General features: G+C 35.7%; 1 protein-coding gene and 1 long non-coding RNA gene across 2 annotated transcripts in view; one reads left to right on the plus strand and one right to left on the minus strand.

Moving 5' to 3' along the window:
• The first annotated feature begins 791 nt into the window (after positions 1-791).
• The window catches only part of SMC1B (structural maintenance of chromosomes 1B), a 33,847-nt gene continuing 18,803 nt past the window's right edge, over positions 792-15,835 (plus strand). Inside the window, exons 1-11 of the mRNA XM_007437573.4 lie at positions 792-900; positions 2,033-2,225; positions 3,278-3,386; positions 5,800-6,003; positions 7,246-7,484; positions 7,594-7,852; positions 9,742-9,882; positions 12,759-12,841; positions 13,273-13,480; positions 14,275-14,460; positions 14,866-15,045. Coding sequence (XP_007437635.2) covers positions 792-900; positions 2,033-2,225; positions 3,278-3,386; positions 5,800-6,003; positions 7,246-7,484; positions 7,594-7,852; positions 9,742-9,882; positions 12,759-12,841; positions 13,273-13,480; positions 14,275-14,460; positions 14,866-15,045 — 1,911 coding nt within the window. The remainder of the gene's footprint in view (positions 901-2,032; positions 2,226-3,277; positions 3,387-5,799; positions 6,004-7,245; positions 7,485-7,593; positions 7,853-9,741; positions 9,883-12,758; positions 12,842-13,272; positions 13,481-14,274; positions 14,461-14,865; positions 15,046-15,835) is intronic.
• On the minus strand, positions 5,198-10,358 carry LOC148217191 (uncharacterized). The gene is made up of 3 exons (XR_015797594.1): positions 10,253-10,358; positions 8,927-9,097; positions 5,198-5,772 (listed from the first exon to the last, which is right to left on the minus strand). It is a non-coding gene; the product is annotated as an uncharacterized LOC148217191 (long non-coding RNA).

Here is a 15,835-nt window from a genome sequence, read left to right on the forward strand (position 1 = left end):
GCCCCTCCTTGGTTTCCTTCCCAGCAGTTCTTTGATTCCCTCCCCCCTTGAGGGCGAGCTGCGTTAAATCCGCCTGAAATAAATACCGAAAAGACGCCCTGAAACGTTTAAAAGCCACCGGGCGCTCATTGAGGATCCCGGGTGGACCCCCAGATACGCCCCCAGAAGGCTGATAATATTTCATCCCTTCTAGAGGGGGCTACGCAAACGGAGGAAGTGCTGTAGAGCCTCCATGTTCAAGGGCAGTATTCCTTTAAATGCCAGGGGACAAGCTGAACCTGGAGGGAAGTGTCGGCTTGAAAACAAAAAAATAAAAGGGATCTAGATCCACCACAGTCCTGGCTAATCTGCACTCAGGGAATCACCAACCTTTACCTATTTGTGCCTTTCCTTGGTAATTACTGCTTAAAGACAATGATCTACATTTTGTGTTCCAAATACCCTCATATGAAATATCTTCGTTTCAGCCAAGGACCAGGATGTAATAAAACTCAGTAGTGTAAACAGGAGACATACACTGTATATAAAAAGAATAAGTGGTTAAAATTAACTAGGCATGTCCATCAGTTGGCTGCACATTTTGCGCATGAGGTAGCAGAATTCAGCTACTTTTAGAGCAACAGATTAATACCTGGAAGTAAAAATGAAATTAAAAAGTTGGGAAATTTGCTTACCATGTGGGGTTATCAACTCTGGTTGTGCCAGCATAAAACAGGCAATATACGAAGTAGTCTTATTTTGTCTCGATTATCAATCATGGCAGTGTTTTCCCTCCCATTTCTCATCCACAGATGGGGTATTTAAAGCTTTTGCTGGTTGAGAATTTCAAATCCTGGCGGGGACAGCAATGCATTGGGCCGTTCAAAAAATTCACCTGCATCATTGGTCCCAACGGTTCAGGTACTGTGTGGAAATGAATTATAGCAGTTCCCTTTGGTTAGGGGCCCTCCCAGACTGTTCATGGAATTGCTTTCCTTTTACATCCATCCCTTATATATACAACACCTTTTGTACCTATTTTATCTTATGCATGGTTGTATTTTTTCAGGGTATTTTTCCCCCCTGCTAAACAAGTTGTAGTATTATGTAATTGCCTTGTTGAAAAGCAAAAACGCTTTGGATAAGTAAAATATTATTGATTAAAGGGGGAAGTACTGGAACTGATTAAGCTGTACAAACAGCTATTTAATCTATATGAGAGTGGGACTGTTGGAATGGGCAGAAGGACATTAATCACCTTGTACAGGAGATGCCATCCCATTGGGGAAGGAGGAGGAAGTACTATGTGTTTAGAAGGCATTTATTATGTCCACTGAGAGTTCCATTTGTGTGTGTCTACAGCAGACAATATGATACCTATGGGCTTCAGCATGCCCCACAGACCTCTCTTAATGTCCACCTGGCTCCTTATGTTGCCTAATCTTTTTAAAAGATTATTTTAATTAAAAACAAATTGGAAGATGGCCTTTAGCAAAGCACCAGTCACTGGCATTATATTTATTTGCAGGAATACTCTTGGGCCCCACAAATATCCTACTGGGATAGTAGAGAGTATATCAGGTGCTAGATGTCTTGATAAAGATCACACCCACCATGGCAGTGCTTCTGTAGCTTCCAACATGTTCCAATATGTTCTCCAAATTCCAAAGGCATTCGCACCAAAAATGTTGCCACTCCTTCCTTCTAGATTAGCACAGACTAGAGTTTAACTACTAACCTTTGTTAAGGTTCATCACTGTTTGTACCCTCTAAAATTACAAAAAGGCTACCTGAGACTTTTCTAAAATAGAAATGAAAACTTTGAATTACTGTTTATGGCCACCTTTAAGAAAGAGTGGAGTGGTGGTGAAGAACCGTGATTTAGTGTAGAATCTGACCCAGCAAACAAATTATCGAGATGGTGCAAGCAACTAGGGATATCTTGGTGTAGGGAGAATCAGTGAAAACATTTTCATGAGATTTAAAATAGTGATACTTGTAATTATGCTAATCTGCATCTGTAAAAAGCCATTTTAACATTTTATGCAATTAGGGAAATCAAATGTAATGGATGCCCTTAGCTTTGTAATGGGTGAAAAGACATCTAATTTAAGAGTGAAGCACATTCAGGAGCTGATACATGGGGCACATGTTGGAAAGCCAGTTTCATCAAGTGGAAGTGTAACAATGGTGTATGTAGAAGAAAATGGGGAAGAGAAAAGATTTTCAAGGATTATTCGAGGCAAGTACAGTTTTTCTAAAAATTACATATTGTGAAGGAGAAAGAAAACAACTGGTTATGAAGACAGTAGCATTGTTTTGTTCAATTAAATGGGGCAAACTCATGACACAGGCTGTTGGATAAATTCATATTTTAGAGAGTCTTGGGATGTCTTAGCTGTCTGGTGTATGATTCTCTAAGCATACTGAGAGAAGCAGGAAATCTATGGATTGGACAATATCAAGCAAATTGTTGGGAATAAAACTGCAAAATATACATTTATTAGGGATTACCATAATATTTCTTAAAGGTATACACCAAATTCTTTTTTGAAAAAATATGTAACATAAAATGAATACTCACAAATATAAGATAATATTTTCCTATCAAAAAAGTTATATGTTATTTTTCAGAGACAAAATGAATATATCATATTTTATATGATATACTAAAAGTTTTTTAAATAATAAATTATAAACAAGTGAAGTTCAGGAAGTGAAATACAACAGAATATTAGATACAAAGCAAAATCAGCTGCTTAACATGCAAAAATTACAATAGGCGTAATTAACTATAGTTTTAAATATGAAGTAAAATACTTATGATGTGCAAAATTTGCAACATCTAAATTCAGCAGTCCAGCTAAGCAACCAAATTAAAGTACTTGCAACTTATACTAGGATAATTTTATTTCACAGTCTAAGATCCACCAAGAAGTCTTTATTTATCTTTAATCTTTAATTTTAATCAAATGAAATATTTTTTAAAAATGTAAAAAAAATATTTTAAATATTTTGTTTTCATTGGGTTTCTGTATTGTATAATAAAGTGGCAAGAAGCATATTTAATCTGTAAACAACTTCAGGGTATAATGAGATCTCTAGTTAAGGGGTAAAAATATAATTGCAGAAAGCCATTTCTGGAAATAGTCAGTTTACAGCTAATGTTTTACAAAGAGAATATATTCCTTATTTGTCTCCCAAACGTGGATTTGTGTACATTGCTTGTGTACATTTTGCAAAGTGGATGAATTGGATATTAACTTTTTATTTTGTTGTTTCTTTCAAAATTAGGCAGTGGATCTGAGTTTCTTGTTAACAACACTGCTGTCAACCGATCTATGTATACAAAGGCACTTGGGGAAATTGGCATAATTGCAAGAGCAAAGAATTGTCTAGTTTTTCAGGTAAATGTTTGTGCTCAAAATGTAATGTAGCATAAAATTAAGTGTTCATATTGGTAGTAATACTTTTAATCTTGATCCAAATCATTAGAAGAATGTGGGGGATAGGATGGCCCCTCCAATATCTTTTTAATCTTGCAGCAGCACATTTGCGGCTTTCAGGTACGACTGTCACCTGGGCTAGAGCGTAATTATGTCTGTTGTTCCAATTCCCTTCAAGGAAGGGCTAGATACTGTGTATATCTTTCCAGTTTAAAAGTCTCTTTTGCACTGTAGTTACTGTGGTGGCAAGGAGTTCCTTCTACCATTTTATTTGGTATGCCAAGTATAAGCATTGCTGGAGAGGGATAGTTAAGTCACAATGACTTCTTGAAGTTACTTCTAGTAACTTCACATTTTGATCTGGAGTGTCTCTTAGGCCTGGCCTGGCCTGGCCTGACCTGGCAGCCACTGCTCACACCAAATGGAGGAGTGAGGATTTTGTGAAAGATTCCTGGCTCTGCCATAAAAAGTAGCAGGAAAAGCTACGCTGGCTGCCAATATGCTCTTGAGCAAGTTTAAGGTTTTAGTATTTAGAGTTTTAAGCAGCATGGAATGAGAACATCTGAGAGATCTTCTCCAGTGTCAGTCTGCCTGACTGCTCCTTTCATCATCAAACCTTCCCCACCTATCCCCATTGCCCAGGTTGAGCAAAATACTGTGAAGAATCATTTTGCAGCAGGCAGGAATAATTTTTTTTAATTGTATTATCCTCCAGAAATGTAGCGTGAACCAGGATTGTAACAGTTTGGATGCAGGCTGAAAGCATTTTTATTTGTATTTTAGATCCATAGTGATAATGCTGGTTATTCTGTGAATTGAGTTCTATCATTTTTATATAGAATGAAACGCATCAATTTATTTTAACATCATAAATTGCAGAACAGGAAGTATGTAAATATATTGCTAAATAATAAAGGTCCATTATTCTATAAATAAAAAAGAAGAAAGGTCACAGAGTTCTTATGTAGCTATCTATGTGTCATTACTTCCTGTGGCTGGATGCATCCCAGGATGCAGTGGCTGACTACAAATCGGAGCTCCTCGATTGCCTCCTAGCCCCATTGCCACTCTCAGCAAGGAGCCAAACATGCACTTTTCAAATATATAGTTTTTTACCAGTTTAAGAATGTTATGGTTCTACAACTCCAGACATATCTGGAAGATATTCATTATTTCCTCTCATATATGTCAGTATTTCATCTGGGATAAAGGACTTTATTCCAGGATTTGGACAGGATGAGCTCAGTTTTTAGTGTTATTGATCATGGTAATTTTGGAATACCTGGCAGAATTGAGCTTCTTGAATGATGTGTTATGGTGGGTATGGGGGTCTTTCAGCTATTTGTTTAGAAGGCAGATAAAATTATGGAAGGTAAAATTAGAAACAATGTAATTTTTTATTATTATTTAACTCCACTTTAGCCCTATCTAAATTCCTAAGTAATTAAATCCATGGAAGTTTCCAGCTATATAGTAGTATGGCCTAAAGAATAAATAAATAAAAACTTTTATAGCTCTACAAACTGTGAGCATTTGCTCTGTATTATAAAATCCCCTTATACATCTCTGTTTAGTTAACTCATTCGGTTAACATTTACAAGACATAATTTTTGAAATATATCATCAAATTTCCCCGAGGATGCATCTCTCTTTCTGGGATCTTAAATGTACTGTTTTTATCCTTAAATAATTCTTGAAACAAAAAACTATCTTTCTCTGTTTTATTAAGAAAAAAAATTATTACAGATTAAAATTGGGAAAACATATCAAAAGATTTAAAGGTTAGTTTATCATAGCACAATATTCACACAGTAAAGCTATTAACACATTCCTGTATAAAAACTTGTAAACTCTTGGCTTAAGAAGGCATGTAAGAAGTTGCTGAGCTATCCAGTGTGGATAATTGAAATGGTTTTAACATGAGTTTCCTTTTTATACTGTTAATCTAATGTTTACTTAATTGTTCATATCCCATGTTTGAAAGGAATTTATGAGCAAATAATCTGAGAGTAGAATGCTTTGTCAATACTGTATTTATTTTCCTGAGATGGATTTAAATGATATGTTAGGGATATTTAAATGAATGATATGGATTCCCAGTATCCAGAATAATGTATGCTGTGTCTTCTTTAACAATTTTTTCTGACACTAGACAGGATTTATGTATAAGACTCAAAGAAGAAATTTATGACATTAACACCCTCACATATGGCCCTTCCTGGCTCTGAGTCCTATTGATATAATGTCATCAAAGAAGTTTGGGTAAAGAATGTTGGTTGTTTTCCGTAACATTGGTTGTTAGGGTCTTCTTCTCAGAATCCTTTTCATTTTGTTCAACTTCAACATTCTAAAATAAACAGAGTAATTATTGTAGGGTGAAGTTGAAGCAATTGCAATGAAGAAACCCAAAGAAAGAACTCAGCTTTTTGAACAAATTAGCAACTCAGGAGAGCTTGCTGCTGAATATGCAGAAAAGAAGAGGGATTTGCAAAAGGCGGAGGAAGATGCGCAGTTCAGCTACAAGAAGAAGAAAAACGTTGCAGCTGAGCGCAAACGCGCAAAATTAGAGAAAGAGGAGGTAAATTCAGAAAAAATATTTTTGGTTCTTAAATTAGTATGTGAAATGAAATGTTTCTGTTTTCAGTGGAAAATCATGGTTTAGGTCAGTTTTTAAATTAAGCTTTCTGATATTCTCATAAGTATAAACATTGAAGAAATAATGCCATGATATGACTGTTAATTTTCCTGCCTTATTTTGACCATGTTATGAATAAAATGGCATTACAGGAAAGATTTCATGGTAGTACTGACCCTTGGTCAGAATTTTTAAAAATTGAGAATATTTTGAATATTGGAGAACCCAAAATGCTAATAATTTCATCAGAGTCCTTTTGAAATTTGAACATTTTTAAGGTAAAACAGCTGGTCTGACCTTAGGAAAAGTACACTAATGCTGTTTCAACAATATTGGAAGTGTTCTTAACTTGAAATGGAATTCAAAACTTATAAATGTTTATTGAGTTTTTGAACTGAAATAAGTAAGAATACAAGTAAGAATAATTAAGAATAAAGGTAATTCATTTCATTTCATTTCATTTAACCTATTAGTGAAGAAGCTGTACACCCTAGCAATGGGTTGACAGAAGTTGCAGCCAGTTCACCGTCACATGTGAAACTATATACCTAAAATAATTAAACTCAACAATAGAAAGAAATAAAGGGAGGGAGGAGAGCATCCTATTTGTTGCTGTGTATTCTATCCAATATCTCCAACTCTTATTAAGCAATTTTAACAATTATATAACAATGTAATTTAAGAATATTACGGTATAGAAATGTTAAGAACCCACATTGCTAAGCCAATCACTAATATGAATACAATCCTTTCCTGTGATATATGCCTAACGTTAATCAAGACTAAAATTTCTTTGTTATAAGATAAAGGAAAATGATAGTGTTGAAGCTTGGATGAAGACCCAAATGTTTAACACAGACATCTCGTGGAAAGGAACAATTCCTTTTCTAGTCTCTAGCTGAGGCTCTGTCTCTAAGATGCTATTAACCAGTTGACTTTAGGAGCAGAATATGTAGTACAATGCAGCTAGATGGCTACCCAAATGCCTTCCAGAGAGAATATTCTTGTCTTTCAGGTATCTGTATGGGTCTCCTGATGGATGTACAGCAAACTACTAATACTAATACAAATGTTAGCAAAAATATGAATTTCAACTCTTTTTATAATTGAAATGCGTGTACTTAACTCACAACTAAGATTTGCTGTTGTCTATGAGTTCATTGCTAATCATTTGGCTGATTATAGGCAGAACATTACCAGGTGTTGTTTGAAGAACTGAGAGAACATAAGAGGCAGTTGCAGCTTTTCCAATTGTATCACAATGAGCAAAAGATCAACTTTCTCAATAATAAAGTGGCTGAAAAAAATAAGGACATTGATACTAAGAAAAGTGCTGTTTCTCATGCCGAAGAAACATTGAAAGCCAAGAAATCCGCTTTTGGAATGTTAAATAGAAGCAATCAGCTCATTGAAAAAGAAATTAGGTAAGTGCATCTAGCAATCAAGGTGTGCCTGTTATCCATTTATATTAGAAGTTTTTGAACTTTCTCAGAACAACCTTTTTTGGAAATTGGTAAATGTGCTCCTTTCTAGGGCTCTAGAAGATATACTGAATCAAAAGAGGCCTCAGTACATTAAAGCAAAGGAAAGAACCTCTCACCAAATTAAAAAAGTAGATATGGCTAAAAAAAATTTGAGAGATCATATGAAAGAGCAAGCTAAACAAGAAGAAAGCAAAAGGGAATTGGAGCTGGAACTGACTGATATTGATAAGGCTTGGAGAACATTTGAAAAAAGGGTTGAGGAAGAGACACGACATCGAGAAAGAGAAGTTTTGCTGGAGGAAAGTCAGGTAAGTTTCAAGGCAAATTAAAATTCTATATGTAATATTCAAAATAGCAGATTCAGGGTTTAACTTGGAATAGTTGTAGTTGCATACTTAACAAATCAGAAGTTAATGGTTTGTTATGCTCTTCATTGCTATGCTATGTGTTAATAGTGATCTGCGTTGCACTGCCTATCTACAATGCAGATCTGCACTGAGAGAGAGAGCTGTAGTGGTTAATGTGTTGGGCCAGGAGTGGGGAGAACTAAGTTCTAGTCTACCCTCAGCCATGGAAACTCACATGGTGACTCTGAGCCAGTCGCTTTCAGCCCAGCCCATTTAATAGGGTGGTTGTTATGGGGAAAAATAGGGCGTATGCTGCCTTGCACTCTGGAATGAAAGGCAAGATATAAATTTAACAAATAAATGCTATAAGTGTGTGTGTGTGTGTGTGTGTGTGTGTGTAATTCAGTCTTGAATTCTGAATGCTCAGATATGACTTTTTCTCCCCCCCTTTTTTAAACTTTGATCTATAATTGGTTAACTATTAGTAAATCTTCCTAAAAAGTTTATTCAAATGAACGCCTGTCCTTAAAGCTTGGAAGACTCAACTAAAACTCAACTTGGGATTCACTACGCCCTGCAGAAGATATCTGGAAGAATATATTACTTTGCAAGTAATAAGATTTAAACAATTTGAAGAGGAACCAGAGAATTTTGGGGAAATATGCATAATAATGGGGTAGCTGTAATGCTAAATAGGATAATCCAAAAATAAGACTTAAAATTTCATACCCAAATTGGATTGCATTATGACGTAACAATTAGCATCACATCCTGCCAATATTATCATGAACAAGATATATACCTCTACAGCAGATAAAGATGTTGCAATAGAGAAATTCTATGAAAAGTTAAAGCATGCTATAATTCATGTAAAATATAATAATAACAATCCTAATGGGTGATTTCAGTGCAAAAATGGCAAATAGGAAGATCTGACAAGTAAATGTTACTTAAATCTTAGAAATGAACATGCTGAACCATTTGTAAAAGTCTCAAAAGGAACAATAATACATTCACCTTAGATAAATAAATTACCATTTTCTGTGCATGTGTGTCTTCAAGTCACTGTTGACTCCTGGTGATTGCCTGGACTAGTCCCTGCAGTTTTCTTGCCAAGATTTCAGAAGTGGTTGGCCATTGCCGCCTTCTTCCCGTGGCCGAGAGAGAGGGACTGGCCCAAGGTCGCCCAGCCGTCTTTGTGCCTAACTAAGGCAGGACCAAAATTCACCGTCTCCCAGTTTATAGCCTGCTGCCTTAACCACTACACCAAACTGGCTTTCAAATTACCATTTATAAAACTATGTACTTGGATATCACCTGCAGATACTAAAAAACACATTTTCAGAATTCAAATAGATTATATCATTAATAAAGATTAATAGTGTATTGGATATAAAAGCATATCTAGAAGCAGTTATAATAGGTTCTAATCATAATCCAATAGTGACAGAAGTGAGGATAATATTGAAAATCATCAAAAGGAAAATACTGGGATTGCAGATCCAAAATTTATTGTAGAAGTAAAACAAGATATAGTCATTATGAAACAGGTGGAAAGAAATGTTAATATATTGTTAGCTCACCCAGAGTTGTGAGAACAAGATGGGCAGCCATATATGGCTATATAAATTGTTTAAATGAATAATATTTTGTTTCTTATAGTAATATGAGTATCTCTATATTGAATGGCTATTTGTTCCATGTGTTATAAATGCTGAATTTTTTTTAAGTCAAGAATTTAAGAACATGTTATAAATATCAATGTTGGATTGTGATTTAGACAATTTATATTATTCATTTAAGGCTGCAATCCCATACACATGAGGCAAGGTTTGTCTGCTTGTGTGCAGGTAAATCAGTATCAGGAATTAAAAGAACTAGTACGTAGAAAAGTAGCCATATTAACTCAGCAACGGGAAAAACTGCTGTGGGAGCAGAAGGCAGATATGGAAAAGATGTCATTTGATCAGCGGAGACAGAAAGAAACTGAGGTATATGTAAATATTAAGCATGATTTGGGAGCAAAAAGCAGTGTTCTAAAAATAATGAGCTCCTTTTTTATTTTGCGTGTGTATGTGTGTGTGTTAATATTTTTTCCAGAACTGTATAATTATGGCTTGTCTTCTGGAAGTGAAAGGGAGGTTTTTATAATTCCAGTTTCACCAACTGAGAGCATCCCAGGTGTTTCTTTCATCATTCCCCTTCTGTCTAGACAGTTATGGAAAGCTGATGAATGTAAGCTCTGTGATGATATAGAAGGGCAGGGTTGAGAAGGCTGCATAGCGTTCTATGACAGCCTTTCTATCCTCCCAGGATGGGAATTGTAATCAAACACTAATGAAGGCATCGGGGGAGTCTTACCTGTATAGTAGGAGAAAATAGTTTTCCTTCAGTGATGGAGTGGGTTACTACTTGCCTTGTAAGTAGGGCTGTGTGGATGACTTCAGATTTAGTCTTGACATCAATATCTGGGAAAATCCTAGCAGAGATAATTAAGTAACGGGTTTGTAAGAATCAGTTTGTTTAAAATAAGTCATAACAGACAAACTGTATTGCTTTTTTTTGACAAGGTAACTAGATTAGTAGATCAAGGGAATGCTATAGGTGTAGTGTGGTAGACTTCGGTAAAACATTTAATAAAGTTGACCATAGTTCCTTCTTGATAAAGTGAAACAATGTGGGATGGATGGTCCCACTAACTGATGGATTTGCAATTGGTTGAACAGCCGTACCCAACATGTAATCCTTAATGGATCTATGTCTACAAGGATGGGGTATTCAGTGGGGTACCCTGAGGTTGCATCCTGGGGCCAGTGCTCTTTCAGTTATTTATAAATTACTTAGAAATTTGCAGACACAAAGCTGGAGGGATTGCTGTCACTTCAGAGGAAAGGCTCAAGGTTCAAAAGATTTTGATATAGGAACATTGGGCCTTTTCCAACAAAATGCAGTCCACTGGTGAGAAATCCTGGGTTCTGCACTTAGGTAGGAAATGAACAGTACGAGATAGAGAGTACCTGGCTCAGGTGTAGTACTTTTGAGAAGGATCTGAGTATCCTGGTAGACCACTGATTAACCATTAGCCAGCACTATGCAGCAGCTGCTAAAAAAGCCAGTGCAATCTTGGGCTGCATCAACAGAAGTATAATGTTGAGATCACAGAAAGTAATAGTTTCACTCTGTGCTTCACTGATCAGACTGCACTGGAATACTGTGTCCAGTTTTGATCACCACAATACAAGAAGAATGCTGAAGAACTGGAAAGAGCGCAGAGAAGAACAGCAAAGATGGTGGAGGGTTTGAAGGCTATTATATACTGCACAGTTAAAAGAAGTGGGTGTGTTTAGCCTAAAGGGGAGAAGGCTAAGGGGAAATATGATAGCAGACTTCTGATATTTGAAGGACTGTCACAGGGAAGAGGGTGTGGATTCATTGAGGGTAGAACAAGAACCAGTGGGGGGAAGCTTTACAGAGGGAGATCCAAATAAAGAGGAATTTCCAGATTGTGAGAGCTATGAAGCAGCAGAGCAACGTGCCTCATGGAGTTGTGGGGGCTCCATCACTGGAGGTTTTCAGACAAAGCTTGAACAGGTCTGAAGATTCCTGCTCTGGCAGGGGGTGGACTAGAAGATCTCCAGGGTCCCTTTCAACTCTGGGATTCTAATAATGGTATTAGCAGGATAGTATTTTCATATATATATTTGTTTCCAGACTCTTGAAGTTTAAGATGAAGCTGAGTATACACAGATTCACTAAAACTTTTCCAACTTTCTGTTGCAAGATTCTTTGCTCTGTCTATACTAAGGATTAAAATTGAGTTCTGTTGTGGGTTCTGCTGGAAGTAAGTTTAGGAATTTTGCTGTTGTGATTCACAAAGGGATAAGCATAAGCTGGAATGAAATCTTGCTAGTGTTTTTGTTTCCTTGTAAAAATCTATATAGGCTGGACGGGTTTTGCAGACTCTATAAAGTTGGTGGTTAAGAGTTCTTTTAACTTTTAAGAGCTCAGTGTGCTTACAAAAGTGCTGTGTTGTTTGAATTGGAGAGGCTTCTTTAGTAATGTGCTGGGGAACTGTTACAAGAAATACTGGAGAAAAAGTGCCCAGCACCTATGCCCTCCACACAGTCCTTCCTCTGACTAATGTATTGTGATATATTATTGTTCTCAGTACATTGTGGAAAAAACATGGTACTGAGAACAACCACCACAAAAATTCATTTCAGTCACAGACCAACATAAAGTACAAACAAGAAAAATTACAACCATTTCAATAATTCCACTGAAACCTATAAGTACAAGATAACTAAAAGCTAGTGTTGCTAGCACAATACTATAAAATAAAACACTAGAGTCTCTCCTTAGAAGTTCTTAGTATTAATACTAAAACTATAAACTAAAGAGGGGCCTCTGAAGGCCAGAAAAAAGAAGTAAAAACAAAGATTAGGAAAAAAAATTCTCAATAAGTTTACCCATCCCAGTACTCTTTTCTATTTGAGAATTTTAATTATTGCCAGGCAAAATCTAGCTACCTTGTATGTAACAAACAGTTCCTTATCTGAGGGGATAAAATCAAGAAATCTTTCATTATAACCTATAACATACATCAGTAAAGGAAGAATTGTTGTACACTGCCCAGAGTTGCTTTTGGTGAGATGGGCGGCTATAGAAATTTGTTTAATAAATAAATAAAAAGAATGATACTGAGAAGATTTTGTTTCTGTGGTAGTAAATTGAAAAACATTTTATGAGAAATTAAAAGCAATTTAATAATGATAATAGTCATTTAAAAAATTCACTAAAATCCTTTAAAATCTCATATATGTAAAATCAATTAGTTTTTGTAATGTATCTTACTACATACTTTTAGGAAAATATCAAGCATGTCATAGAACAGATAGAAGATAATGAAAGAAGGACGGAGAAGCTTGTGGAATACAGCAAGACATGCTCGTATGTATTTATAACATTTGTTTAATAATTTCCTGCACTAAAACAGGCTTTTATATGCAGATCTTGCTGGAGTTTATTTGGTTTTCCATATTACTTACATTGCTGTCCAAATGGATTATTCAAGAACAGCCTGACATACAGTAAGATCTGCATGGCTGGCATATCCACAGAAATTCTGGGATGATTTCCTTATAATGGTACATTATATATGACCCACCTCCTTCAGGTTATTTATCTAGGTATTGAAACAATTTTATATGCTGCACTAATTTCACAAAACTCAGATATGCATCTCAGTTTAGGACTTGCAAATTAAGAGCCCTTGACTTGTAGGCGCTGACCGTCAGAATTTATTATAACTTTGCTCAGTTGACATTAAAGTATTTGTCCAACTGTTCGTTGTTTTTTTTACTTTTTGGTTTGGCTTAAAGGGAATCTTTAGTAGAAAAAAAGCAACAGGAAGAAATGCTGACAAATGAGATTGAAACTTCAAAGATCAGAATAGCCAAAATAAATGAAGAACTGAGTAAAATTATTAGTGATTTGCAGAATGCTAAAATTGATGTCCATGAAGGGAAACGCCAACAGAAGAGAGCAGAAAATTTGGAGAGCCTCAAAAGATTGTATCCTGATTTTGTGGTAACTAAATAGACTGATTCTTTTAATTTGACTTCAGTTCATTTACAAATAGATAGTTCTTTTACTTGTACATCCTGCTTGGTTACTTGGTAATACTGAACACTATTCAAGACAAACTTCAATGCCAGGGGTGGGTGGGTAAGTGCAGCCAAGAATTGACAAGACAGTTTAGTAATATTTTTCAATACAAGTTCAACCAGGGTTCCCCAAGGTGGTCAGTATCAACCCTCAAGGCCTATGGGACTATCCAAGGGGTTGATTATTATTGTTATTGTTAGTCATTAGTACTATTAGGTAAAGTAGTATTTATTGAATTATTTTCATATAATATATGTTTGGGGATCAACGAACAATCTGAAACTTCCTGAAGAGTCGATGAGCTGAAGAGTTTGAGGACTCCTGGTTTAAGCAGAAGCAAACTTTCAAGCAAATTGATATCAATTTTTTTATTTATATACAACCATACACACACACACATACTGCTACTCAGCAGAAGCTAGCAGTTTACAATTATAAAAAATAAAAGCTAATTTCTGTTGTCAATTAATAATATTAAAATACTATCTATTGCTGATGCCTAATTAGGATTATCCATTCTAAATAAGTTACCTTCCTAAATGTGGGGTCACCCTGATCTGGGGGAGCAGACTGTTCCACACTGAGGGATATCTGCCACCCTGACCTCTTGACACCTGATGTCTCCATCAAGAAAATAATGCAAGATTTATGTAATATGAAGTAATTTTATGTAAAAGCGTGAATATTTTCAAATTTATTCACTATTCTTCTTTTAGTTTGGAAGACTCGTAGACTTGTGTCACCCTATCCATAAGAAATACCAGCTGGCTGTCACCAAAGTTTTTGGCAAATACATGACTGCAATTGTTGTGGCGTCAGAAAAAGCAGCTAGAAATTGTATTCGTTTCCTCAAGGAAGAAAGAGCTGAGCCTGAAACATTCCTTCCTCTGGATTACCTTGAAGTAAGCTGTTTAAAGAAAACATAGTAATATCTGTTTAATTCCATATCTCACTCAGAATCTTTCATGGAAAGTTCCTAATATTTTAAATTTTATTCACCATTTATTTTCTTCAGTGTATTCTGACATGAATCGTATAAGTTTCATGTCAGAATTGAACACTTTGTATTGCCATTTTATCTCACTAGCCTTGCTTTGGTGTCCATTGTCTAAATCTATAGTTTTCTCTATTTTCTTGTACTTCAAATTGGTGTGTTAATAGTGAAATGTACAACAGCTTTTCTTACATGGTTTTGTTTCTTCAAGTGTATTTATTTAAATATTTTATTCTGCTTCACTAATGAAAGACACTCAGGTCATTTTATCAGTGGCTTCTGTCTAGTTTTGTCCAAACCTTTTTATATTTAGGTTGAACCAATCAATGAGCAGTTGAGAGAAATAAAAGGATCAAAACTGATGATAGATGTCATACAAACATCTTTTCCTCCACTGAAGAAAGTTATTCAGTTTGTCTGTGGAAATGGCCTTGTATGTGAAACAGTAAAGGAAGCAAAACACCTAGCATTTGATGGCCAACATCGACTGAAAGTAAGTACTAGACAACTGAGTTTTAAAATATAATTTTAAAATGGTCTTTAATAATCATTTTGCATGTTAGACAAATAGGCTTTGGCTCTGATGGAACTATATCATCTGAAAATACATTTGGTACATGGAATGGTGGGCTATCTTTGTACAGCTAAACTACTATTCGAGGTTTAAATGCTTTCCTCTCCTGTGCTGGCTTTTAGAAATGGCAAAGTACTGAACTTTCTAAGTGCTGTTGTTCTGAAAGGGCTCTTACATTAGCGACAGGGAAAATGGATGTTTTTAATTTTTTACTTTGAAACATTCAGTTTTGGTTAGCCTGGATTAATTCATAATGGACTGAAAAGTTTGGTAGTCCTTTAAAATACGTTGTAGTCCTTTAAAAGCATTTAGGTAGTATTTGAAATAACAGGTAGCCCTTGTTTAAAGGTAGTCCTTTAAAAGCATTTAGGTAGTATTTGAAATAACAGGTAGTCCTTGGCAATGGAGTTGTTGGTCCCACAATTGGGACCAACAACTCCATCGCCAAGCATGAAAACATCACATGACCGCAATGGACTTAGGACTTCACTTCCCATTTGGTTGTTAAACGAGTCATTGCGGGTCATTATGCAAGACATCGCATGACTGTGACTTGAGATTTTACTGCTGGCTTCTCCTTGTTTGGAAACTGGTTAGAAAGCATGCAAATGGCGATAACGTGATTGCTGGATGCTGTGACAGACATAAACACCCACCAGCTGAGAAGTGCCTGAATGTTGATAATGTGACTGTGGGGACACTGCAACAG

The sequence above is a fragment of the Python bivittatus genome, unplaced genomic scaffold, assembly GCF_059951505.1.
Source record: "Python bivittatus isolate LINGU-HERP-01145 unplaced genomic scaffold, Pbiv_v1 ctg000010_np1212, whole genome shotgun sequence".
Classification (NCBI taxonomy): domain Eukaryota; kingdom Metazoa; phylum Chordata; class Lepidosauria; order Squamata; family Pythonidae; genus Python; species Python bivittatus.